The 27,453-nt window shown below is 50.3% G+C and overlaps 1 protein-coding gene across 1 annotated transcript; it reads right to left on the bottom strand.

The window, feature by feature from the left end:
• Positions 1 to 3,969: 3,969 nt before the first annotated feature.
• On the bottom strand, positions 3,970 to 7,418 carry IFNG (interferon gamma). The gene is made up of 4 exons (XM_008066602.1): positions 7,305 to 7,418; positions 5,991 to 6,059; positions 5,712 to 5,894; positions 3,970 to 4,101 (listed from the first exon to the last, which is right to left on the bottom strand). Exons 1-4 carry the CDS (start codon positions 7,416 to 7,418, stop codon positions 3,970 to 3,972), a joined length of 498 nt encoding a protein of 165 aa, XP_008064793.1.
• Between the last annotated feature and the right edge of the window lie 20,035 nt (positions 7,419 to 27,453).

Raw genomic sequence — 27,453 nt, 5'->3', positions numbered from 1 at the left:
TTAACATTGCCTAGATTTGTCGTGTCTCTCTAGCAGTTCACTTTAATTTACCCTCTAATCACTAGTCAAGGACAGAACCGGTGTCTCAGAGGTAGCTATGAATAATTGTTCTACAAATTCCCTCTCCCACTTGTTTCTTAAACAAGTTGACCTCTTGAGCCCTTCCTGACCTTCATGACACAGATAGACTCCATCAACACGGTAGCAGACATGTGACTAACCCACCCATCTGCCTGCTGTCCATCATGTGACGTCAGTACCTGTGCTCACCTGCCCTCCATGATGACATGGAGCAGATCACCACCCAATTACCTTAACAACCTGCCTTCATCAAAGGGAAGGGTGAAAAGGCATCCAACTTCAAACAGCAGTGGCCATTGCTTTACTAAACTCTGGTGTGGCCATGTGCTCTCTGAGCTGTGGTCACTGCCATGTTTCCTAAACTTTGGTCCCCTCTCCTATCCTGGAGAGGTGAATCTCCTCTCTCTCTCTCTCCAATTTACTTTCTAGCCATTGCTCTGCTAAGCTCTGGTCTGGCCATGTGCTCCTTGAGCTGTGGCCACCATGTCTTCTTAGCTTTGGCCCCCTCCCCTATGTTGGGGAGGTGAATTTTTTTTCTCTCTCTCTCTCATTTACTTTCTAAATACACTATTTTCCAATCTAACATCTGTGCCATTCTTTGCGTCTTTTGTGCGGCACTGGATTGTAAGCCACATACTCTGTATTGGGCCTGACCAAACATTTGTCCTGTCTGAATTCCTTTCTCGGGAAACCTGCAGTCAGGACTCCTGACCTGAAGGAACTGAAACTCACCAGATCACCGTGTCTGGACAGTAAGATGTCAGACCCCTCATCAATCAGAGCCACTCACTGTCTGTTGACCAATCCCTTCTCCTTACCCCTCCCTAAATCCTGTTTTCCTACATGTGATTGCATTTCTTTCCTGCAAGGGGGACCCACAAAAATGGAATTTATTTATAATACACCTATATAGATGCTTTTTTCCACTGTTCATAACAGTTTCTGAACTCATCAGTTTTGATGTCTTTGTGTTTCTGCTATTTTTTGTTTCACCCCTTCCACATCAGCAAAATGTTTTCCTTTTTGAGGACTTTTTTCATATGCGAAAACAAGAAAACGTCACTTGGGGTGAGATGGGGTGAATACGGAGGGTGGGGAGCAGGGGTCATGCCAGTGTTGGTCAAAAACTGCTGAACTCTCAGCACGGTATCAGCAGGTGTGCTCGTCAGTCACCCATCAGGAAATGGGCAAACATCTTGAAAGAATCTCCAAAAGAATTCACTGAAGCCAAGCGCTGTCTCTCACAGCAACACTGTGGTCCACGGATACCGACGGATTCCTAGAGCACTCACCTAGCAGGGGAGGCCTGCACTATAAGGGACCTGTCCTCCAAAACGAATTTCATTTTAGGGGGTGTACCTCCCTCCTTGTGTTAGTCAGATAGTTTTGAAATTTGTCTCCTGTCTCCTGGCTGACATCACCCGCCCTGAAAAGTCTCCTCCTCGGCAACACTCAATGTCTCCGTGAGTTGGCTTTCCGTGTGGCCAGCAGCGAGACCTTGGCGAAACCCTGGTGTTCAAGCAGCAAAACCAGGAGTGTTCATGAGAGAAGGAACACACCACACAGAGAATGTCTGGCAACCACTGCGCAGGCCAGTCTCCACTCAAGGTCCCCCCGAGGACCTTCTCCCCGCCTCGCCCTGGGGATCTTCCCAGCACCTGACACCATCTCTGTCTCTCGGTGTGGCACAGTCTGGCCCAAACCAACCCCAGCCTCAGAGAGCGGGAGGCTTCCCTAGCCCTGGGTCAAGACCCGTCTCGGAGGCTTCATTTCCGTGGTTCCCAAGGCGACTGGCGGAGGTCGTTCCAGTCCTTCCCCAAAGGGTGGTTCAGGTAAGTCAGTCTCCCCATCATCCTCCGTCCGTTCACACCTTGAGGTCTGCATCCGTCAGTCTCAACACCAACAAGCGAGGAGACGCTGGAAGCAGCCCACACCAGCTGTGGTTGTGCCAAGACCAGCCCCATTTCTTTTCCATCTTGCGTCGTCCAGGATGCAAACACTTTGGAGTCAGGCCTCTCCACTGTCACTTGTTACTCAATAATCAACATAGCGACCGCCAGTCGCTGTCAGTGGCTAATGTGATCCTTTGCATGAACAATTTCGCCTGCCCGCTGCTGCTGGGGAGGGTCAGTGGTCTCGCGGGAAGGACCTCCGGACCCTCGCGCTCCCTCGACACTCGCTCTTGCCGCTGCTGCATGACCCAAAGCTGCAGAGCAAACCTCTCTCTACCCTCCTCCTGGCCTGAGCTGGCGATCGGCAGTCCCTCAGACCCACAGCACGTCCCCCAGCCCCATCACTTCTGTGGCCTCCGCTCTTACCTGACTCCCTGGAACGAGCCAGGTGCATCCTGTCCTCAATGTCCTCCTGCTCCAGTGACGAGCTGGCTCTCCCCCACGGACACGGCCTCCCCCGCATCCCTCCCCCACGGTGGCTGCTCTTTGCTCCTGTCTTTCGGGCCCCCCACGCTGCTCTGCTGGCTCCCCGCGCCTCCGGGCAAATCTCCACTTCGGAGTCTTTGCAGGGATGGTGCCCCTGCCTGGAGTCTGCCTCCCGCAGGAGCCTCCTCAGGTGTCCTCTCTTCCAGGAGGCCAAGTGTCATTTCTCCACACAAACTTCCGGCCCATCCACTCCCCCCCACCGCCCCGGGTGCACTCAACTCCCCCAACTGTTCTACTCTGACTTTTATCCATGGTTCCCATGACCTTCGAATATGCAATTTGCTTTGTATCTTGTTTATTGACCAGCCCCCCCCATTTCAAACTCCCCAAGGGCAGGGATTCTGTCTGTTTTGCTGACTAGGGTATCCCAAGTACCTGGAACAGCACCAGGCACCTGGTAGGCAAGCATCTGAGTGTAAGAATGGCCTCTCACCACAATATGACCAGGAACGCACAATGATTTCTCTGTGTTAGTCAGGGAGACTGAAGCTTAGAGAATACTGATAATTCACTGACCGTCATACTGCTTGTATAACCCGGATTCCAATCCAGGCCTCCTCCCAGGCTTACGCCCACAGTCCCACAGTCAGCAAGCAGGGTGGGCCTACAGTGGCCGGTGGACGGGGGGAGAGGCAGAGACTGGGATGGAGTAGAGGAGATGGAGGAGGGGTAGAAATAAGTCTCTCTGTGCCTCTCTCGGCCATTTAAACCATGTTCCACCGCAGAAGCTCTGAGCCCAATGGGGACATAATCCATGTCTTGGAAAGGTAACTCGAAGAGCTACCAGCCCGAGACAGGAAGTTCAACGACTGCTGGGGGGAGGAGCACACCGAAGCAGCCTGCGCGGCTCTGAGGCGGCTCTGAGACGTCACCGAGACGTCACCGCTGAAAACTCCCGCCCCCCCAGGGCCGCTGAGAGAAAGTTTGACGCTGCACAAAAGGTTGTGAAGTGACACTTTATTCATGCATGCTAGGTGTTGGGAAACTAAACCAGTGAATTACATCCATGTGGGTACAGTCACAGTTGTCAACGGTATTTGGAAAGACCAGACTGAGGGCCCATGAGGCACTGTTTTGGCCAGGGCCACGAGAGCAGAGGCGCGGAACACAGACACGCACCCAGCCAGGCGCACGTGGGTGGTGTCATCTCACTGAAGCAGCATCCAAGCCGCAGGGTGTCCTCAGGGCCACCGCCTCGCTGGCCCCTCGAGACAGCCTTGCAACCACCCAGTCTGGCCAGATGAGTCAGAAAACAGAGGGTCAAGTTGTGGGAGGGCAGGGATTATAAATAATACATATATTAATAGATATTCATTTCATGACATAAAAGTGGCTCTTATAAATACTTGTTTGATGAATGAGTCTAAAAACACATCCCCATATAAATAATGTTAAATATCAATAAATAGACTTAGGCTTAGAAATTCAAGTGCAGCCGGCAGGACCACGCTCATTTCGGCGCTCTCCGGCCTCGAAACAGCATCTGGCTCCTCTTCCTCTTCAGGTTGGATCTTGGCGCCAGATTCAGCACCACCTGCAAGAGCTCATGGATCGCCTTGCGCTGGATCTGCGTGTCGTTCACCTGTTGAGAAAGGAAACAGAAGCTCACGTCAGGCCTACACGCCGGCAGGACGTTCTGTTCTGTCACGATCAGGGAGCAGGGGCGGGTTCCCGAACAAAAGCGGGTTCTGACAAGCACCCTGTCCCTTTGATGCACAACAGCGCCTTCTCCGGCACTTGAGGCTGAACATGTCACGCAAATGCCAGCTGTGCAGGAACACGGTGGGCATGCCGCATGGCCTGAAGTCGGCCACCACAGAATTTCAAAACCAGACGGTGGAAGGACCCCTGATGTGGGGCCAACTTTTAAGGTGGGTTTGAATCCGGTGCGTGCCGCAATTCTGACTTGGAGCCACTTGGCCTCTCCAACCTTTGTTTTCTCATCCACATCACCAGTCTACCAACAAGATCCCCTGGTACTTTAGTGAGTCTCTGCTTCAGGCATCAAATGAGTCCCCGTAGGCCAAGGGTTTCACCTCAGGTGGATGGTAGATCAACCTGGAGGCCCAGGGAAGGACTCAGAGGCCTCGGGGAAGGACTCAGAGGCCGCTAAGCTCCTCAGGGGACCGAGTCTGAGGACCTCGGATATGGGTTAAGTACTTAGTCAAACACCAAATCTAAGACCAGTGAAAACTGTGGTTTTCAATTTCCCCAAACGTTGGTCAGTCTCGTCATTTCCACAATGGCCTTAAAAGTAAACACTGATTATACTTATGGCTCACTGATGCAGCAATTTAAAGTTAGGAATCGCAACTACTTTTTCTGCACCATGCCAGCAAACGGAACTATTTGCTCTTCTTTGCTCTGACCAATCAGCCATTTAGATGACCTCATGTTTAATAAAATGCGAGCTGTCAACTTTCCTCCTGGCTCAGCCCTGACATTTCTTTCTAATGCTAGGAACACTGTGGCCACTTTGCCAATTTCTGCGGGCGACGAGGGGTCCTAGGCTACAGGACAAAACACGAAAGGGAAAAACATGTCTAAAACATGTCAGCGATTGACACTAGCCGAGAGCTCCCTCAGGACCTCCCACAAGGCAGGAGTTGACAGCAGCCAGCGGTCCCTGAACTTTCTGTTCATGGCATTCTAGAGTTGTGGAACAAAGGAGACCATTGAGCTTCAGCAGTGAACCCAACAGATCTCTTTTCCGATGAGGAAACTGAGCCCCAGGCAGGTAAGGCACTCATCTGAGGTCACAGCTCCTCAGTGGCCGGTGGCCGGGCCGGGAGGAGAAGAAATCTTCTCAGCCCCTCCCACAGCTCTTTCCGTGAAGACACAGGGCCTCCCGCCCAGCGCAAGAGACTTTCCACCGCACAAGCGGGGGCCAGTGAGAGAGCGGCTTCTCAGCCCTGCCCCCACTCCTCCTGCTTCCTCCTACTGGACTTGTCCATTCACCTGTCCTCACACAACTGTCATAACGGCAGCATTTCTCAAGGTACACATTCGGGTGGTTCCCAGACTGACTCTGCAAAGTCTCTCAAAGCACTGACAGAACTAGCAGGGGAGGGCTTTGGCCGTGGGTTGATCTCACAGCTGCAGCCGCAGTTAAATGGCTCATTTCTACTTTCTGGGAGCCACATGCTTTGCAAGAACCTCTGCCATGAAATCAAAGGATTCACCCAGCCTTACCGAAAGGAAAGTCAGGTTTTTGAATGCCTCGACTTTGTCTTTGTCACTGTTGAAAAACTTGACGATCATGTCTTCTTTGATGGTGTTCACGCTATTCTTGATGTGCTGGTTGTCTTTAAGGTTTTCAAAGAGCTTGAAGTAGAAGGAGACTATCTGGCTCTGGATGATTTTTCGGTCGCCCTCCTTGGGAGAAAAGGGCACAGAGAGAGGATGATTGTGCATGTGCCCACGAGAACGCAAGCGACAGGGAAACTCACCAGGTGGGAATGTTCTGCTTACCTCTTTCCAGCTTCTCATGACGTCTAAGAAAAGAGTCCCGTTATCCGACACATCGGACTCATCAGCGTCCTGGAAAAAGAAGAGAAAAAGATGGGTCAGAAATTGCATACACATGAACTTCAAATTTCACCGCACTCAGAGGCTGACAGTATCCACCTTTCCACCTTTTGGGTTTGCTCTAGCAGTCAAATGTTTCCAAAAGCTCTTATTGTCAGGGACAGCCAGACCGTGCTGCCCCTCCAGCTTTATGGCCGTCTCATGCAGCCCTATGGTGCAGCGTCCCAAAAGAACTCAACAAAACTGGCAATTCCCCAAAACTATAGCAAGCTCAAGAAAGTATTTGCAAGCATGATGGGGGAAGAAAAGAAAAAGGAATGCCCTCCCACTATAAGATACTGCCCTCCGATGGTACAGGTTGCTATCACATCTACCTGTGCCCTCACGTAGAGTACAATTATGGGCGCTTTAGAAGACAGCTCCCAGTGTGTGTGTGTGTGTGTGTGTGTGTGTGTGTGTGTGTGTGTGTGTGTGTGTGTGTGTGTGTTTGAGATTTGATTTCATGTGGAAAGAATGAAATCGATAGTGGAGGTTTGAACATTATTATTAGAATGGCTTTCATCATAATAGCTAACATGTAAGCAAAGAATAAAACATTTAAAACGTAAAAACTATTTTCACTAACCATAAATACAATTTAAAAAGAAACCCATAGAACAAAGTTTTTTAAATTCCGAAGCCAGAATCATAAGTCCTGCAAAATCCCATGAGCAATGTGTTCAGGAGTAATTCACAGGTAATAGAGATGAAGCATCTATCACTTTTTGGAGAAAAACCCTTGTGCTTTGTTGAAGCCAAAGCTTTAAGGACCTCGCCTTCCTCTGCCTTAATTCACAAATTGTTTCCTATCACCATCTTTAATGCTAATCTTGACCCTCTACCATCGCCTTCACAGTAGTCTGGGAAATCAGAAACTAATAGCCAGTCGTGTTTTCAGTATGCTTATCCTTGGCTTATTACCACTGAGTGGACTCTCCCACAAAATCATCAACATCATTATGCTTCATGTCCATATTATGCCCATCTTTTGGAAGATTCATGAGCCCCTCTAAGTCTCTATACAAATTGAGCAGAGAGTTAAAGCGGTATTTAGATTATTTAGTCAAGAAAGCCATCCAGTCAACAATTAGCAAAATAACACCACGTCTTCTCAAAATGACTGTGGACCAGCCATGACCGCCTATCAGAGACACTCCCGCAAGTCAACGCTCAGTCGTTCTCAACCACAAACAATTATTATTGAAAGGTGATACTTACAAAATAGCTCTTCAGTTTTTCTGTCTCATTTATGAGTCTGGTCTGGCAGTAATAGCCAGAAGAACCCAAAATGACACAGAGCTGAAAAGCCAAGACGTAACTTGAGTAATTCATGGCTTCGGAGAGAGTTGGGCCGAGGAAGTTGAAGTCAGTAGCTCCTGTACCAGACCAACCAGGTCAAAGGACAGCTGATCTTTCAGAGACGATCAGATCAATGTACTGTATCTCCTTTGGCTGCTGGTATTTATACCCCGTTGAAGTCTCGTCGGGATTACGTATTTTCACAAGTTTTAAAAAATGAGATGGTGACAGATAGGCAGGGATGCAAGTTAGTTTGTATTAATAGCTATGGTTTGTGGCCTGTTGGGGTTGTAGTTAGAGTTTCCTTTCGACTCCTTGGGTTCTTTGACGATGAGGCAGACCCATCATGCCCACCTGTGCCATTCTAGTGGGATCCTCTGAAAGCACTTTTACTTCACAATGTTCAAAGGCTGGAAATTTTCTTGCCCTTATGCCCTTGTCAAATGTTGACTCCCCATCCACAGAGCACATCATCATTTGTTTGTGGTTGGCAACAAGTGACAAAGGAAATTGTAGGGCCTCTCAAACTTTTACAAAGGGGGAGCCTTTGACCATTTTTCTTGCAAATAGCCAGAAAGCAAGGAAGGAATGTGGTTAAAAGACCAGTTTGGTGAGGAAGTACTCCATCAGAGTGGGTAAGCTAAATATCCAACTCAGGTTGCAAATACTGTAGACCAACATGGCCCAATAGGAATTTGATACGAGTCCTGCAGGTACACTTAAATGTCTGATAGCCCTATTAGCAAAAGTTTAAAAAAGTAAATCTAGTTGTGAGAAATATTGTGTTAAACCAATATATCTGTAATATCAATTCAATATGCATCTATATGTGATATTCTCAGTAAGATATTTTGCATTCTTTCGGTGACATGAAATCCTTGAAGCCTCAACTTAGGCAAGTCATATTTCAAACACTCCTAGCCTCACGTGGCTGGATGCTACAGATGGCACCGCAGAGTTCCAAATAATTGCCAAATGATAGAAAGTCTTTTTGATTTTTTATATCTTTTCCTTTCAAGGACAAAAACGGGATTCTTTCTTCTCCTCGGTAATTTGTTTATGAAGTGCCATGCCTCTGGATGCCACAGAAGCCCTCCACCCTTGGGTTTCCATCCACCTTGCATCTCTACTTGCAGTGTAGACACTAGCACCTTGGGCTGTGGGGGTGGCCTGAATCCTGACCCACTCCCACCCAGCTATGTGATTGTGGGTGGGCTTCTTTTTTTTTTTTGTGAGTTGAAGTCTTGCTCCGTCACCCAGGCTGGAGTACAGTGGCATGCTCACGGCCACCCCAGTGTCAGCCTGCTGGACTCCAGCTATCCTTCCACCTCAGTCTGTCAAGTACCCAAAATGACAGGCAAGCACTACCACACTCACCTAATTTTTTGATTTATTGTAGAGATGAGGTCTCACCAAGTTGCCCAGGCTGTTCTCAAACACATGGGCTTAGGCAATCCTCTCACCTCAGCTTCCCAAAGTGCTGGGATGACAGGCTTGAGCCACTGCCCCTGCTGTGAATGGATTTCTTAACTTGTCTATGACTCAGTTTCCTTATCTGTCTCATGGGCTTGACAACCGTATCTTCTTGCAGGCTTCAGTTGAAAATTAAATCAGCCCCTCCACGTTGGGTGCTAAGAATTTTGCCTGACATATAATAATCACTCAGTAAGGATTATCTAGTGTTTTGCAGGAACATTTCTAAAACAATGCCCTGGTTTTCTCTGCTGTTTATTTGGTCTGGAATTCCTATTCTTCTCATCAGTGCCCCCAGAGTGGGACCCACCCACCCACGCTTGAGACTGCACAAGGGAACACCATCTCTCCTTGAGTTCTCCCAACATGATCCTCCTGAAAGTTAGTCTCACATCCTCGGTGCCAGTCTTGGTTTATACTTTTCAAAGAGTCTCCTGTGAGAGGTAGCTGCTCACGTGTCTTCTTGCACACTAGACTGAGTTTCTTAAAGTCAAAAAGCTCCTCCAACGCCCATCTCTTCCCTAGAACATCATGGCGTGGGGATTTGTTCATGACAGCTCTGAATATGCTTGGCTTCAAATGCTCACTTAAGGGCCTTTGCTGAGCTATTTGTCCTCAAGTTCTAATCCCAATGCTACCAGGCCTCTCCCGCAGGAAACTAACTTTTAATTCATTAAGAGTATTAATATCATGCATGTTAGAAACCCGATGCTACGTCTCCTTAGCCAATGCCTGCTGACTCGGACAGTTTCATGTATTATTTCATGTGAAAAAAAAAACCAGAAGCTCTTTGAAGGGTTATCTTCCAAAAGAATAACCAAGATCAGGACGTTTCTGTGGAAGCAAAGCCTCCCGTCAAGCAAGCGGAAGGTGTGGAAAGTGCATGCTGCACACAGAGCACTCCAGGGGCATGCCTGGAGAAAAGGAGCGTCCTGAGAACATGCCCACAGGTGGCCCCTGATGACGTCGAGGCCTGACACCCCGGCAGACTCCACCCCTTCTGATGGCCGAACCCTGAGTCATGAGAAGGAACATGCCCACCTTTCAAGAAAGAGGTAAATGTCCACCCTTGATTTCTCCCCTGGAGTGCAGCGTCAGAGTGAGAAGCTAAGGGCAGTGGCATCCGCCATGGGGACTTGGTACTGCCTGGGCATTTGTGAATTGAGAATCCTGTTCAAAGTAACAGAATCTGCAAAGAATATGTTCACAGCCTAGCCAGAGGTTTAGGACTGAAACCACATTGCTAAAATCCAAGCTTGGATAGCTCTTGACAGCTTGACCAAACAGGATTACCGAATTACAGTGGTCACCCATGGTCTGTCCCCTCACTTTTCAGGCTTATAGATTAAGGCCCGGAAAAGTAATATGCTTAATTAAATGCATTCTGCTGATGAATGCAGAGCTGAGTCAAGAGGCTTTTCATCAATTAACCCATCTCCATTGATCGGTATCTATTCAGACTATTGTATGTGCCTCTAACAGTATTAAATACATGACACCCCGTCAGACTTGGGTCTCGGGGGGATTTTCTATAGAATTTATGAGACAGTCTCCGCACTTTAATTCCTGAAAATGCAGCAAGACTGCAAACCCAGGGTGAGAAAGACTTGGCTGCACACCCCAGTAGACCCACATCCGTGGGCGCACAGCCTTGCAGCCTGTCCGACCCTGCTCTTAGAGCAGCCGCACCTGGTTCAAGACTCTGCTGACCCTTTCATGAGCCCCCTAATCACTTTTTGGCAAGCGGCCCTTGTATCCATTGTGTACTTGTTCCTGAAAATGGCGTTGCTGGTCCTGCCTTCCAGGCTGGACACACATCTTCTGCTACCAGGGTTTTATCTTTCAACCGATGATTCTTTGGCTCAGAATGTTGTCACTGCAATAGTGTGTCCATTTGTGAGCTTTTCCTGTCTCACCAACTTTGCAGACAAGAAATTTCTTTCTCGTTTCTGCCTGTAAAACACCTTATGTTGCTCATGCAAACTAGAGGTTTCACACCTTGCTGGTTCGGCCAGTTCTGAGAGTGCAGAATAATTCACCACCAAGATATCCTTCAAAAGGTTTGCAAAGCCACCGGGAGCCAAGGTGCGATCATTACTAAGACTGGGGGCTGAAGACTTTCTTTTTTCTTTTCAGCGAGACTTTCTTTCTGAAAACTGGCTATGGTTGTGCACTGAGCATCAGCAAGATTTCAGCCATGCCTCCAGCCATCCCCAGTCCTGAGAAGGTAGTCAGGAAGACAGACTTACACCTCGGTCACCCTTTTCCTCTGTGATCAGCAGTCACATTCCTACCGCTCACAACCAAATTATCTCATAGACTCTTCCACTCGGTATGAGTCAGCACTGGATCCGTGCCCCACGCGATCTTGACCCCGGAACTCCTGACATCATGCGAGTGAACCCGCGGAAGAAGTGCGGCATACACAATGGAAGTCCAGCGGAGTCAGACTCTCCCCGCAGCCTGACTCACAAAATCCCTTGTGCCGGAGGAAGGCTTTCTGAATTCCCCTTTTTCTTTTGTGCCATCTGGCCGCGTTGAGGGGCGGTTTAAGGAATTGCAGATGGCGTTCCACCTAGGCAGGACAGCCATCAGGGTACAATAGTCTCGGTTTTATGTGCATTGGGATTGTGCATTGACCATCTAAACACTCATGTTCCTCTTTGAGGTCACATTTTTATTCCACAAGGAATTATTTTAAGGCACCCACTAAGTGCCACGTACTGATTGGCATAGCCTTACCAAAGAAAGATGAAAGGTTTTGTTGCGGAAATATCTGTTGATATTCTGACTTTCAATCAATTACATATCCTTCTTGGACACCTACGATGTGCCCGTCTCTCCAGGGTTTAAAAAAAAGAGACAGTCAGGTAGGCACCTCATCCCCACGTCGGCAGCTGGGATGATTCTCCTGCACTTGTTCCTGGACAGATGTCCACAATGTCCTTCCCATCTCCGTGCCTCTTTCCCAGGAGTTCATGCCCTATGGTTAAGAGGACTGGTTATCAGTCAGAGGAAAAAGTACATATTTCACATATGTATTGCTTTCCCCTCTCTTATACCCAAGGCAGATGTCACCAAAGGCAGATGTCAGCCATGGCATTCTTTCCTGTTAAGTCCAGATGTCGCCTCTGAATCCTTCTTAACACTGAAACCTGGAGAGATACTACCTCATCAATATTTCATCGCTATTTTCCATGTTGGGGCAAAGGCTTACTCACTGCTACGCCTCTTAGATAAATCCTCTAAATGAATTCTTTCAATCTACAAAAAAGTAAAAGACGTGGTCTCTTCTTCAAAAAAAAAGTATTAGAGGAAAACACGACAATTCATGAAGTAACACAAGGGAAAGAGTGCTGGCCTAAGAGAAAGGAGTCTCAAATTCTGGTTCTGGATCTGGATTTCTGAGATGAACATTCACCCAAGCCTCCCATCTCAGCGCATCATCTTTAAATTAGGAGTTTGTGCCAATGAACTCTAAGGGTACCCTTGTGTCTAACATCCTATGTTTCTATGACTGTACTTATGAAGACTTAAGATATTACTAAGGACCAAGGCTACATGGGGTAGAGACTACAACAGACTTAAGAATTCAGAGAAGTAAGCTGGGCGCAGTGGCTCACACCTGCAATCCCAGCAGTTTGGGAGGTGGAAGAGAGAGGATTGCCTGAGTCCAGGGGATCGAGACCACCCTGGGCAAATTGGCAAGACCTCATCTCTACAGTAAATCAAAAAATTAGCCGGGCACAGTGGCACGCACCTGTGGTACCAGCTACTTGGGAGGCTGAGGCAGAAGGATCGCTTAAGGCCAGCAGGCCGAGGCTATAGTGGCCGTGAGCATGCCACTGCACTCTAGCCTGGACAACAGAGCAAGACTCTGACTAAAAAAAAAAAAATTCAGAGAAGTAATTGTCTGAATGATGGAAAAGTTGAAAAATTTCACCAACTTCAGTTTTGAATTTAAGTTGAGCTTGAGCTTTGAATCTGAATTGAGCTTTTAGATATACCTGCATATGTGCACCTATCATTTGTAAAGAAACAAGGAGCAACACTGCACAGCTTGTATTTAACTCCCCAAGCCTTGTGTTTCCCTTCCCAGGAGCCCAAGAAGTGAGTTGTCCCCAAGGCATCCCCCAAGATAACCGAAGCCCGGAAAACATGAGCGTTTTCCCAAAGGAGCCACCCTCCTGGGTCTCCCATCTATACACGGCAGATTTGCAGTGTTTATGAGGCCACCCAGCAGGGGAGTTCTGACTCCACCATGGCCCAGTGGATGAGGTTTCTCCACCACCAGCATTTGGCGTGTCATTGTTACAGTGCCCTTGGCCCCTGAACCAACGTGTGAAGTGCCAGAACCCGTTCCTACCCATCAGCTTTTCAAGTGGAAATCATTTTCAGGGGTCATAAAATTGCGTGGGATCTTTTTAATTAAAAGAAAAAAATTAGGCAATGCAGAAGAGCTTAAGAAAGGAAAAATAAATCACCTATTATTTTGCTACTGTTAGCCTTTTGACACAGATTATTTCTTTTTTTTTTTCTTTCTATGTACCTAATACAGTGTCTGGGATAAAATTGTTCCCCAATAAACTTCTGTGGATTCACTAAATATGAGGCACAAAGACTCAGGGATTAAGTCCAAAGGCTGTGTGGGTCCAATGGTGACTCTGTTCCTCGCTATCTGTTGGCTTTGAATGAGCTACTTCAGCTACAAGTCCCTTTCCTCCTCTGTAAAAAGCAGAGGCCAAGCGCAGTGACTCACATGGATCACCCCAATGCTTTGAGAAGCCAAGGTAGGAGGATCACTAGGCGCTCAAGACCAGCCTAAGCAATGTAGCAAGACCCAGTGTCTAACAAATGTTTTTAAAAATCCATAAATTAGCCTTCAGTCCTGGCTACTCAGGAGGCTGAGGCAGGAGGATCACTTGAGCCCAGGAGTTAGAGACTGTAGTGAGCTGTGATCATGCCACTGCCTTCCAACTTCGGTGACAGAGTGAGACTCTGGTTCTAAAAAATAAAAATGCAAAAAGGCGGTGTGAATAATGACAGTCTCAAATGATGTCACAAGCGTAAATTATGTCAATGTGTATAAAGAAGTGATGCCTGGCATGCAGTAAGAGCTTGATACCCATGCAGTTAGCATTGCTGGTGCCTTCTGGCCTTCAGACCCAGTCTCCCACCCGGCGCATGAAGTAGGGCATCTCACGGCCTCTTCCAGCTAAACGGCATCTTGTGACCTTTGGGAGCCCATCCACTCCAAGCCTACGAAACGTGTGTCCCTTCTGGGCCAAGGCCAAGTCAAGCCCCTGGAATCCCTCCAACCCGCTCTTCTCTTGCCACACAACGGTGAGAGTCACATGTTCTGAGGAATGAGACATGACAGAGAGAGTACGTGTCACCTCTGTTTTCCTTCCAAGCCCCTAAAATAAACATAAAGGCATAAAAAGGCTAAAAAACCTCAAAGAACAAAAAACAAGACAGCAGCCCGTGAGAAATGCTGGCAAAGTCATGGGAGGTGGGAAAAAGACTAGCAAGTGGGGATGACCTCCAGGTTTGGGTCTCTCCAGGGTGGCAAGCACCCAGGTGGGCGAATCCCTCAGGATGAAGTCAGGTCACACTCAGAGCTGGCGGAAACCCAGGACTGGGTGAAGGACCCCCTCAGCAGGAGCAAGTCTAGGTGGGGCTAGAACACCCACAAGACGCGATGAGCCCCCTTCCAGCCCGCCTAGCCGGTCTACTACCCTGTTTGGAGACTGGTCGTTTGCCTTCCAGCAGTCCTGGAGATCAAGCATGACTGGGAAGGAAGCAAGTCTCAAGACAAGGTTAGGGTTTAACTGAAAGTCATCATTCTGAGCAGAGGAATGCGGACCCCCGGGTTGTATCCCTCAAGCAACCTGCTTGGTTCCTGCAGGATGACTTCCCAGGAAACCGTGCAAGCCCAAAGACAAGACATGCTGCCATAGGGGGCTTCTGCTAGTGAACCTACCAGTTTCAGTATTACCCTACCAGAGGGCGCGTAGGTCATGAAACCCAAACCACGTCCCTTAACCTGGGACTTTGTTATAGGACATAAAATAAGACCAGTGAGCATAAAACACTGTGGGATAAAATACAAAGTTTGAAAAAACAAACAGGAAAAAACCAAATGGAAGAAGTGAAGCCAACACAGAGGGAGATACACAGAGAGAAAATATCAAAAAGCAACAGGAGGTCCAGGAAACCAGAACATTGGAGGGGACAAAGCTCTGGGAGTTCGACAGGGAAGTAGCAGAAATGCAAAAGGCATCAAACGCCGGAGAGGAAACTCGGGGAAAGAACAAACTGACTGAGAACTGGAAAAACACAAAGAAAACGGGGAAATCTGAAGAGTCGACACAGTAAGTTCCACCCGGACGTTACAGAAGCTCCGGAAAGCGAAAAGAAGTAATTAAAGGCAAAAGGTTATCAAGATTATTTTTTTTAATTTCATCTCGCTGAAGAACTTGAGTTTCCAAAACAAAAATCCCATGAATGCCCAGTAAAATGGTGGGAAAGCAAAAGACAGACCCCCAGCCCGTCATTAAATTGCAGAGAAGATTTTCAAAGTTCCAGAGAGAACACACAGGCTGAGGGCCAAGGGCAAGAGACTAAGTGTCATCAGCCCTCTCAGCAGCTTCTCTGGAAGGTGGAGGGTGACGGAGATGCATTTAAATATCTGAACACAGCGGCTTCCAAACGAGAATTTCACACTATGCCAGACCAGTCATCAAGGATTAGGATAGAAACAACGTGTGTTCATGTAAGTTTTCATAACTTGACCCCCCATGTGCTCTTTCTCAAGAAGCATCTTGAGAAAGTTAGGAGAGCCTTTAGACAAAATGAAAAAGCAAATCAAGGAAAAAGCCCTGGGACCCAGGACACAGGAGCAAAGCCGGGAAAGACTCTCTAGCAGCTTGTGGGGGAGTTCCCAGAAGATGTTTGTGCACAGACCTGCAAAAGCAGCCAGCATCGGGTGGACCTGAAGGACTGAGAAGTCCAGGAGACGTCTCCAAGAAAAAACAGTGCAATTCATCTTGACGTTGCTAGGAAATATCACCTTGTCAGAGACTGGGGGTGGGGTGGTAACTTAGCGATGGGTATGTGGAAAACGAAGAAAACCAACCAAGCACCAATTACTAACTCCAGGAAAAACCAACATGGGCATGAAAAATAAGTAATCATGTAGGACAGATATTGTGAACAAAATTTCCCTCATCTTAACAGTGTAAATTTACCCCCCAAGTGTAACATGACTCTAATGGGAAGGTCTAAGAGGCCAGGGGAGCAGGGGCAGGTGCATGGGGTAAAGTGGGCAAACCATGAGCTCTATGGTAGGAAGTGGGTAGAGACTGCCTGAAGTGGGAAAAGCCCAGTGTAAGAAAAGTGTCGTTCTTGCCCTGTGATGCTGAGCTAAGAACCGAAGCCAACAAGTTGGAAGTGGTTTTTTGTTTCAGGCCCTATGGTGTTTGCAGTTTGGGAGTCCTCACAACCACATTCACTTCTGATAGCAACTGCAAGTGTGGGGCCCCCAAGACAGCTACTGAAGCATCAGGGGTCATGCCAGCGTCCTGTCACTCGCCATCCGAAGGCCGGTCCCGGAGCCGACGGGTGTTGCCAGGGAAGAAGGCTTTTGTTGAGGTGACACCAGCCAGGGAGAACTGAAGATTGTCTCAAACCCATCTCTCCGTTCCGAAGTCAGGGGTTTACATAGTGGAAACGGGAACCAGGGAGAGGTGAGGAAAAACAGAATTAGAGAGGGTCTGGCATCTCGGTGCCTGGACGCAGTGATCTGGTGAGTTTTACTTTCTGGGCACTCTAGGCCTGAGGGTCAGGTCCCTGAGAAAGGAACTCAGATGAGATGAATGTGAGTCTCAAGCCTTAAGACCACCAAGAAGGTCAACTTCTTTGGTTAAAAACAAGCAAACCAGCCAAAAACCGCAACTGTTAGTTCTATAGGGAAGTTGGGCAGGCGTCAAGACCAGGTTCAATAGTCCACGAGAAGCACACAAGAACTTGGAAAAGCCCTCACCCTTGTGGCTGTGGTTTATCACAGAAAAGTACAGATAAAATCAGCAGAGGGAAGGGGCCCGGAGGGCAGGCCCAGGAGCACTGTACTCTTGGGGCCTCCGGTCGTCCTCTACCAGCACAGCAGTGGGCAGTGCTGACTTTCCCGGTGATGGGGTATGATGGTATTCATGGAGTGTTGTCTTGGTGTCCAGAGTATTCACTGCGCTTGGCCACCAGAACCAGCTGGCTGCCTGCACAACTTTCTTGAGTCTCTAGCCCTTCCAGAGGTCAACAGATACTGTGGCCCAAGGCCCCCATCTTAAGTCACGTTGTTAGTACAGACTGTGTCACAAGGCTCAAGGCCCCCAGTTAGACAGGCTTATCCGGAGGGACATTTCCAGGGCTTAGAGGTCACCTTCCCAGCTCTGAAGACAAAGGTCAAACCTCTCCTTGGACAAGGTTCTTCCTTTACTGCACAGTATCATCTTATCTCTTTCTTTCTGTAGGGTTTGTGCTGCTGCTATAATGGGGGATGGAGTTTTTTGCTGTTGTTTTCTTTTGTTTTGAGTCAGAGTCTCACTCTGTCACCCAGGCTGGAGTGCACTGGCATGCTGACGGCCACCACAGCCTCGACCTGCTGGGCTTCGGCCATCCTTCTGCCTCAGCCTTCTAGGTAGTAGCCAGAACTACAGGCGCACACCACTATGCCCAGCTAGTTTTTGTGATTTATCGTAGAGACGAAGTCTCACCAAGTTGCCCGAGCTGTTCTCGAACCCCCGGGCTCAGGCAATCCTCTCGCCTCGGCCTCCCAAAGTGCTGGGATGACAGGCTGAGCCACCGCGCCTGGCCCCGGAGATGTTTTTAATGACACTTAATTGGCAAGGAAGAAAATGATGTTGAGAAAACGTGGGATTCATTAGGGGTCCTACTGGACTTTGCCCAGCATGTCACTGTTTTACAGCTACCAAGTCCAAGTTTTCTCACGGTTAGAAGAAAGCCTTAGCAGTAGTTAAAGGCCTTAGGGAAAACGTCCGAAAGCTACAGAAGTGCTTCACCTGGTTACGTGGACTCAAGAACTGCTCTACCTTCACCCCTGGGAAGTGTCAAGAGCAGATGAGGAAGCTGTAGAGACTCTTCCTCCTGGGTATAAACAAAGGATTTGCAGAACAACTGCACCTCTGGGGACTTTCGAACTGGGACCCGCCCATTCCCTACCAGCAGCAGGCGTCTCAAGAGAGGCAGCACAACCCAAATAACTGGCTGAGGGCCAGTCCACTGTGTCGGCCGTGGACATGCCCCTGCGAGATTCCCAAGGGCTTGCTTGTGATTGGGATTCGTGCTGTTTGAGGGATGCCCTGATGACAAAGTTCAAGAAGCAGTGGATGGAATGTCCCAAACCCAGCTGTCCCCACAGGCTTCTTCATTATTTCTGGTGTGCAATGTTGCAGAGCCTGCATGGCATAATTTTCCAGATTAGCAGAGGCCATGATTAGTCAGACAACACGTCAACTGAAGGCTAGAACCTTCGTGTAAACATTGCAAAGTCCAAGAAAATCTGTCAGTCAGTATTTGGCTCCAGCAAAACGGAGCGTAAAAACAGGCGTTTGTGCCACTGAATTTTTCTCTCTTTTTTCTTCTTTTTTAATATTTCTACCAGTAAAAATCATGGGAAACAGCAGCTGCCCACAGTGGGTGCTTTCTGGACATCATCTCGTTTAATTATGATGGCCGTCTAGGGAAGAGACCTTGATTCTCATGTTCCAGAGGAGAGGAATGAGGTTCAGAGACAACAAGCAACGTATCCAAGTCACTGGATTGTTACGTGACTCAGCTGCGTGTGGCGGGCTCCACCATTTGCTCCAGCCAGCAGCTACTGCTCTTTGATTTTGTTCTAAAAGCTTGGTGCAATTAGGGCTGTATCAGGTGGGCTTCTTCGTGCACGACTTCTTCGTACACGACTATGAAAAGAACAGAGCTAGCTAATTTTAGCTAAAAGATGACACTTAATGAAGGCACACTTCATGATGTGGGTGGAAGCCATAGTTGGAGATCCGTGTTCAAAACAGGCAGCCTGCCAGGAAATTCCCGGAGGACCAGCCCACAAACCACTCAACCCTTCTGCAGGTCAACCTGGCGGGGTGAACTGGTGAACTCTAGGGGCCTTGTTCCCATCTTGCCCCGCCCAGTTCCAAGATAAAAGCCCGGAAGGAAGTGAGTCGAGCAGGCTGGACAGGGGCCAGCTGGCTGCCCCCTGGCGTCAGTCCTGCAGTGCTGAGAGGAGAACACCTGCTAGAAGACCCTTCTGGGTCCACCTTTGTGCCTCATGACGGGGCTGCAGGCAGCCCAGACTGGCTCCCCAGCCTGAACGCGCCCATTGAAGCCGACAAGATTCTAAATAACAAGCAAAGCTAGAGTGTCTCAGGAAGATGTCGACAAAGAGGACCTCAGCGGAGACTTTCGGAGGAATCCGGTATAACTTGTAAAACGTCTTTCGTGTTGGTAGTCCCCTTCTGGGTCAGCATCTGATGCTGTGAACACCCCAGTGAGCTTCGAGGGTCATCGCCACCGGGCCTGCCCAGGCCCAAGTCAGCTGTGGACACTCACCAGGAGGCTCTGGGGCTGAGACGGGCCTGCGGGTCACCAGGCTGCTCTCTCGTTCCCGGCACACAATCCTCGGGCTCCCTCGGAGTGACAGTGGACGCAGGCTGAGTCCGGCCCGGGGGACGTTCGTGGAAGCAGTGGGTGCCAGCCTCCAGGGGTTGTCTCTTACAGCCTTCCCTGGCGACCTGTTGGTGCACACGTGCGCGGCGACCTCACTGTCCACGGGGCCAAGACGGTGCAGCCACGGAACGAGCGGGTCCCAGTCCTGCTTGGATGATCAGCACTTGCGGCTCTGACACGTCCACCCAGACTTCACACAAGCAAGAAACAAGCTTCTGTGAGGTTTGAGCCGTGATATATTTTGGAGTGTTTGCACCACCTTAACTCGGGTAGATACCGAACCCCCACATCCTGACTTTCACCTGCATAAGAAACACCTGCGGTGGCACGATCACGGCCATCACAGCCTTGACCCCCCAGGCTCCAACGACCCTTCCTCCTCAGCCTTCAGAGAAACTGGGACTACAGATGTGCAAACTATGCCTGGCTAACCATTCATTCATTCATTCATCCACTGTAGAGATGAGGTCTTACTATATTGTCAAACTCTTGGGCTTAAGCAGTCCTCCCGCCTTGGCCTCTCAAAGTGCTGGGATTATAGGCATGAGCCACAGCATCCAGCTGTATGTTTTTATTTTAAGACGAATTTTTAAATTGACTCTAAAGGCTTTGAAGCCGACACTGCTGCTGCCTACTCAGACATATGGCCCTAGAGCCTATTGCTCTGTACCATGGAGTGTGTTTGTTCATGTGTTTTAGGGCACCCTGCTCCCAACTTGTTGCATTTGAGGCACCTCTGAGGCCACTCTGTTCATTTGCTGGTCCTAAACTTTTTTTTAACAATCTGATGTTTTCCTTTTTCTTAGTTTTTTGTTTGTTTTTGGCTTGCTAATTGAACCGTAACATTTCTAATCCCAATAAGGATGTGTGGTAACTAGCATTTAAAGGTTTTGTCTAGTCTTTTAACTTGGAAAGGCAGTGGGTAACCCCCCCAAAAAAAGCTAAGGTCCTCATCTTTTCTTCTTCTGGATGATAGCACAGATCTTTCTACTCCAGGAAACTCTGTTTCTTTCGTTAAGATTTGGCGTCTCCAAACTTAGTGGTATATGACTTGTCTTATTTATTTACTTATTTATTTATTTGAGTCGGAGTCAAACTCTGTCACCCAGGCTGGAGGGCATTGGCACACTCACGGCCACCCCAGCGTCAACCTGCTGGGCTCTGGCGAACCTGCCACCTCAAACTTCCTCACCCGGCTAGTTTTTGATTTATTGTAGAGACAAGGTCTCGCCAAGTTGCCCGGGGTTCATCTCAAGCCCACAGGCTCAGGCAATGCTCACACCTCGGCCTCCCAAAGCACTGGGATGACAAACTTGAGCCCCCACACCAGGCTGACGTGTCCTATTTAAAAATTAGAAGCATCATTTGCTAGTTAGAATCATGGACCATGACTGTCATGCTGGTCATATTTGCAATGTCATTAGGAAACAACAAAAGCATGCCCTGCCTTCCAAAAGATTATCTTCTTCCTTGAAAGAATAAAAACGGTGAGTCACCAGTGGGAAAATCTGAGTGCCATATTACACAGGGTTCAGCCCATGCCTTCACGAGGAAAGTGAAAACACCCAAGACTGAGAGGACTTCTTGCCGCCCCAGGTGAATTTGCAGTGTTTTTCTGGTTGGCTTTTTCGGCAAGGCAAGCCGCGTTCTGGGCTTCTGGCCTGTGGTCAGGGGTTTCCCCCAAGGTACCTTCCATCTCTGGGCCGTGAACAGCAACCTGGTGGGTTTTCTTCTTAGTCACCTGCTAGGACTTCCCAGGACAGAGGTGTCAAGCTGGTTCTGACCCGACTTCCCTTCCCCTTCCGGCGGGTCGCCCTGAGAAAGGAGGAAGTCGCCCTTATGCCCCGCCCTGTACAAAGACAGGCTTCCCACGGCAGCGACAGCTGCAGGGCTGCGTCCTGACTTCCTCTTCCTGAAGAACTGAAGGACCCCCCCCCAACTCTGCAGAGCTCCCACTTGCCCTCGTGGTCTCTCATAACACCTACCTTTCTGGACCGTAGAGTCCAGCAATCGGGACACTCCTTAGTGTTTCCCCAAAGGAGCTGAAATCTCGTGTCTACACAAAACCTGCACACAGGCCTCTACGGCATGTATCGTAACCACCAAGATGTCCTTCAGTGGGTAAGGGGACGTCTCAGACTCGAGCATGACTCAGCACTGAAAGCAAAGGTGCTGTCAGGCCCTGGAGACAAGGAGGAGGCACCGAGGCCTGACCAGGTAGAAGAGGCCAGTCTGGAAAAGCCACACACCGTGTGATTCCCACTGCGCGACATCAGAGGCTGGGAGGAAGGGAAGGCGGGCACAGAGGCTTCAGGACAGCGAGAGCCGTCTATGCAGGACTCTTGCAAAAGACACGTATCTTGGCTTTGCCCAGACCCACGAATGTGCAGCACGTAAACTGGCATCCACATGGGAGCCTCAGATGTCGCAGATGCGCCTCTCTGGGGTGTGTTGGTCACAGGAAGGCTGCGTGTGGGGACAGGGGCACGTGGGGACCTCTGACTCCAGGGGCTGACGATGCGTTCCCATGGGTCCATCAGTGGAGCAGACGTGCCTCTCGGGGGGGGATGTCGGTCACGGGGAGGCTGTGTATAAGGACGGGGACACATGGGGACCGCCACACCATCTTCTTAATGTTGCTGTGAACCTAAAACTGCTCAATCAATCAATCAATCAACTTGATGGGCTCGACATCCTTAGGCACCAGGGAACGGCCACAGTCCCTGTGGCCCTCACGTTCTGGTGAAGGGGACTGATGTAAGAGCATAATTAATGACGCATGTCAGGTAGTGATGATGTTTGAAAAGCTGTAGTAGCAGAGAGGACGCATGCTGTCTTAGCTGGGGGATCAAAGGTGGCTTTTCTAGGGAAAGGACAGATGCACAGAGACCTGCCCAGAAGGAGGAGGGGCTGCGACCTCGACTGGGTGGAGTGCACCAGAAATAGAGAAGAACACCCAGAAAGGCTGAAAAGCTAGGGCAGCAGGCCCAGCTGGAGGGACAGCAGGAAGGCCGGTGTGCCTGGGCCCGAGGGCAGGCCAGTGGGTCAGAGACAGCCAGGCCCTGGCCACGCCCCAGAAAGAGCTGGCATTTATGCCAGGAAATGGGCTGGTCTCTGCTGGGCTTTGAGCAAGAGGGCGGCCCAAGGTGTGCCTTAATGGGATCATCAGGGCTGGTAAACGGCGGTAAGGCTCTTCCGGTCAGGAGGCAGCAGCCGCCCAGAAACGTCCGAGGGGCCCCCATAGGGCAAATAAACACCCACCTGAAGCACCTGCACCGAGTCCTGCAAAAGCATGGTGACCTCCCTCCCCCAGATCATGTGTCTGACATAAGCCAGGGGTCAGTCACGGAGAGGGGCTGGACAGACAAGAAGCAGGCCACTGCGTGGGTCTGATGCACGGGTCACCTCACAAAGTGGCTGTCTCGAACTCAGACATACACACTCCAGCTCAGGGGCACACTCCACATCAGTAGGACTGGAACGTGTTACTACAGCTTGGACATTTCTATTTTCGGAAGACAGGAATGTGTCTTACTGCTAAAGGAACAGTTCTCTGAAAATCCTCTCTGGCAAAAGCTTCATTCTCCTTTAGTGCACAGGCTAAAGTTGCTGGCAACCTTCAAACTGTACAACCCAGTATATAAAAATGCAAAGTGTTCCCAGAACCAAGCAAACGAAAACTAAGCCCAAGATCATTCTTCCCTCTCTCTCCCCGCTTCCCCCGCCTTCCTCCCAGCTCTCTCTCTCTTTCTCTCTCTCCAAGCTACATGATTTCTCTTCTCTCCTATTTATGTACATCTGTCTTTTTCTTTCTCTTCTGTGTCTTTCTCTGCTTCTCCTCCCACGAGACAAAGGACGACTGGCCTCCAGCCCTGGAGTTTGTGCGTGTCCTGTGGTTCCAACCAGAGGCGGAGACTTGCCTGTCTGCATCCTAAGTCAGAGACCCCAGTGGGAGCTGACGGATCCCTCAGTCCCACAGAGCCCCAAGCCACTCTGAGGCCACCAAGTGAGGCGTGAAGCCAGGAACAGCATTTCCCTCTTCTCTGTGCATTCCTGGCTAGGGCTGGCCAGGAGAGGCACTTGTGAGCGATTTGGAGGGCAGAAGGGATGAGAGTCCATTGCGCTCACGAGCAGGTGTCCCCAGCTCCTGGGCCACGAACAGGGACTGGTCCATGGCCTGTCAGGAACAGAGCCGCACCGCAGGAAGCGGGCGGCGGGTGGTGACTAAAGCTTCCTCTGTGTTGACAGTCGCCCCCCCCTTACACAATGCCCGAGTGCCACCTCCGGTCAGATCGGCAAAGGCATCAGATTCTCCGAGGAGCATGAACCCTCCTGTGACCTGCGCGTGCAGGGGATCTAGGTTGTGGCTCCTTGTGAGAATCCGGGGCCTGATGGTCTGAGGTGGGGCTGAGGCGTTGATGCTGCCGTTGGGAGTGGCTGCAGATACTGAGGAACAGCAGCAGGGAGGTCGCACCGCACAGAGACCATCATAAACCCATTACTTGAGACTTACCAAAGCCCTGCCAGCGAGGGCCGGTGAGTTGATGAACTTCAGTTGTCCAGTTGCATCTGGGATCAGGTTTTAAGTGGGAAGCCACACGAGGCCTGCCCATTATTTTATTTGCCACTTCCATCCACACTTCTCTTTTCACAGTGAGTTTTTGTTTTGTTTTGTTTTTTGAGTCGGAGTCTCACTCTGTCGCCCAGGCTGGAGCGCAGTGTCACGCTCACGGCCACCCCAGCATCGACCTGCTAGACTCAGGCAATCCTACTTCCACCTCAGCCTTCCAAGTAGCCAGAACTACAGGTGCGTACCACACCCGGCTAATTTTTTGATTTACTGTAGAGATAAGGTCTTACCAATTGCCCGGGCTGGTCTGAAACCTGTGGGCTCAGGCAATCCTCTCACCTCGGCCTCCCAAAGTGCTGGGATGATAGGCTGAGCCACCACGTCCGGCCCACAGTGAGCTTTTTAATGATGCGTGTGCAGAGTCACTCTCAGCAACAACACCTTGCCACAGAGGACCCAGCTGCAGAGGACAGCTTCAAGGTACAACCACCTTGTGGACTCATCAGCCCTGGCGGCTCTTGAAAGGGGCTGTCTGAGGAAGCTGCAAAGAGGACAGGGTTGACTTCTTGCTGAAACGTGAGTGAATTTTGGAGCTCAGTGGTCATCACCAGAGAATAACATCCCTTTTCCCTGCCGGGTTCTGTGTCAGCGGTGGGACAAGACAAAAGAGGAGACGAATGGAAAACCAAACGGTCCGCACTTGCTCATCAAGCTGGCCACCGTGAATGCAGCTCACAGTGGGGCAGAGGGGAGCCCCAGGAGTGAACCTCGGGACCAGGGCCTTGCCCAGCAGCAGTGCTAGCCAGGGGGACATCCCTCCCAGCCCCAGGGAGAGAACGGCCCCCCCAGGGGGACAGAGAGGGAAGAGGAGGGGCTGGAAGATGCACACCTGTTGTTCCCCAGACACCCAGGAGATGAGGCCCTCCACCAGGGCAGAGACCCCGTGAAAGCGGAGAGCCTGGGTGGGAGTGGGGAGGAGAGACCAGGGGTGGGAGAGACACTGGGACCCGCACAGCAAGTGTGCGGCATGTTCTGCGCTGGCTGCATGGAAAGACACCCCAAGAGCCACCTCAGGAGGCTGCTGCAAGTCCCCAGGTCACAGGTCCAGCCACCTTCTCATCTTCTCTGCTCCGTCTGTTTGCTTCCTGTTCTTTATGGAGTGGATCCCAAGTTGGGGGCGGATGGGGCCACAGTTGAAAGCCCAGGCAAAGAGCCCGGTTCAGGTCCCCGACCCACCCTCCATGACTATGAGCCGTGGGAAAGCCGCTTGGCCTTGAAAGCCCCACTTTCCTCCATAAACAGTAAGAAGATCACAGCGCCTGTCTCATCGTCACCATGAAGACTAAACATATCAACGCTTAAAAGCAGCCGGAACTCAGCCCGGCATAGGGTAGACTGGGATGTTGTTGTTGACAAGGACAAGGGCAATGATGATGGTGAAGACGATTATTATTCTCATCGGCACTCACTGGGGCTTGAACAGCTCCAGCCTGAAGTGTGAATCACACACACACACACAAATGTTTGCCATAACTTGAGAAACGGTCGCCAGGTGCAGAGTCCAAAGCGTGACAGCAGAGGGTGGATTCGACCCCGCTCAGGGCTTTGCCAGAACACGCTGAAGGAAGGGGAAGGCAAGTGGCAGACCACGGGATGAGGCTGGATGACAAGAGAGTCTGAGAAATAAAGCAGGGAGGGACAGGGAGAGGATGCTAGAATTCCAGACTTTTCCGTTTCACGGGCATTGAATGACGGCTGAAGCTGGAAAGCCATGGGGAAGGATTCATAGCATCAAGTGAATGCAGGAAGTGGAGGTTACTACCATTAAGATGCCCGTTCTAGGATGTGCTCCCGGGAAGAACTGGCTAAAGTAAGACAGAGAGCAGGACCTGAGTGAAGGAAGGTTGTGGGATGGAGAGACCAGCATGCTTGAAACATCGTCTGCACAAATGCTGTCTTTGATGACGAGGTGGTGCTGGAGACAGTGACAGTGAACCAGCAGGTAACATCTCTCTAGAATAAGGAGGGGCTGAGGGATCCGGTGACCATGGCCGCCAGGGAATAGAGGGTCATGGAGCTGATGATGTGGTGTTTAAAGCAAGAAGAAGCTGGGAAGCTTTAGGAAGAGGAGAGGAAGGATGGAGTGTGGTGTGGACACGGATGAAATGCAAGACAGGCACTCACACCCCTTCCGCTCCTGCGTCCAGGATGCAAGGAAGAAAGGAAAGCCTTGGCGTCCGGAGGGAGAGGCAGGGACCCAGGCCAAAGGGCAGGCAGGTCAGCTACGCAGGCAGACACGAGGAGGGTTGGTGTTAGACACAAGGTGTTTGCTGGTGACGGGCACTAAGAGCGGAGGACACAAGGAAGGGGTCAGATGCAGGGGACAGGAACAGAGAGGGTCAGGGACAGGAGTTACAGAGCCTTAGTGGAAATGGAAGCCTGGAATGAGGATCCCCTGGGCGTCTTAGGCTTCTCCCATCTCGAACAGGAGGAAGGAGCAACATGGGATACACCCCGTGGTCTTAAAACGGAGAGTGCCGGGAAGGCTGGGAAGGGTAAAAATCCTGCAGGAGCAGAGTTGGGGTCCCTCCACACCCCTGCCAAGGGCTCCCAGAGGTCATAGAAGCCATGGCCCTGTTTCTTAGAGGAACAGGAGCTTTGGGCTTTGGGAGGGCGTCCACTCTCAATGACACCAGTGTATCGGAAAGCCAGTAGAGGTTCTCAAGAGAAGTCACACATTGGAAGAGAAGGAAGTGGACCAAGGCTCACTCATGCAGAACAAGCAGAAGACGCAGGTCCAGGAGGGAAGAAGCCACCCACAGGAAGAGAAGGAAGTGGACCCATCTCAGACCTGGAGCCAGCAGGAGACACAGGGCCAGGGGGAGAGAAGCCATTGACAGGAGGGGAAGGGAGTGGTCCTGGGCTGTGGCCTGAGCCTACCAAGAGACACAGGGCAAAGGGGAGAGAAGCCGCCCCCAGGAAGAGAAGAGGGTAGGCCTGAGTTCAGGCCTGGAGCCAGCAGGAGGTACAGGACTGGGGGAAAAGCCACCCCCAGGAGGAGAAGGGAGTGGACCTGGGCTCAGGCCTGGAGCCAGCAGGAGACACAGGCCCAGGGGAGAGAAGCCACGCCCAGGAGAATAAGGAAGTGACCCTGGGTTCAAGTCTGGAGTCAGAAGGAGAAACGGGGTCAGGGGGAGAATCCACCCACAGGAAGAGAAGGGGCGGGCCTGAGTTCAGGCCTGGGGCCAGCAGGAGACAGAGGGCCAGGTGGGAGAAGCCACT

Source organism: Carlito syrichta, unplaced genomic scaffold (assembly GCF_000164805.1).
Source record: "Carlito syrichta isolate Samal-C Ts95f unplaced genomic scaffold, Tarsius_syrichta-2.0.1 Scaffold309019, whole genome shotgun sequence".
Classification (NCBI taxonomy): Eukaryota; Metazoa; Chordata; class Mammalia; order Primates; family Tarsiidae; genus Carlito; species Carlito syrichta.
This window is presented reverse-complemented; position numbering and strand designations above follow the sequence as displayed.

Bases quoted from the DNA above. Each gene is read 5' to 3' on its own strand.
- IFNG (XM_008066602.1), bottom strand. From the start codon at position 7,418: ATGAATTACTCAAGTTACGTCTTGGCTTTTCAGCTCTGTGTCATTTTG. The intron at 5,895-5,990 runs GTAAGCAGAACA...TTTTCTCCCAAG, and splicing joins TCATGAGAAGCTGGAAAGAG to GAGGGCGACCGAAAAATCAT. The intron at 4,102-5,711 runs GTAAGGCTGGGT...CTTTCTCAACAG, and splicing joins AAAACCTGACTTTCCTTTCG to GTGAACGACACGCAGATCCA.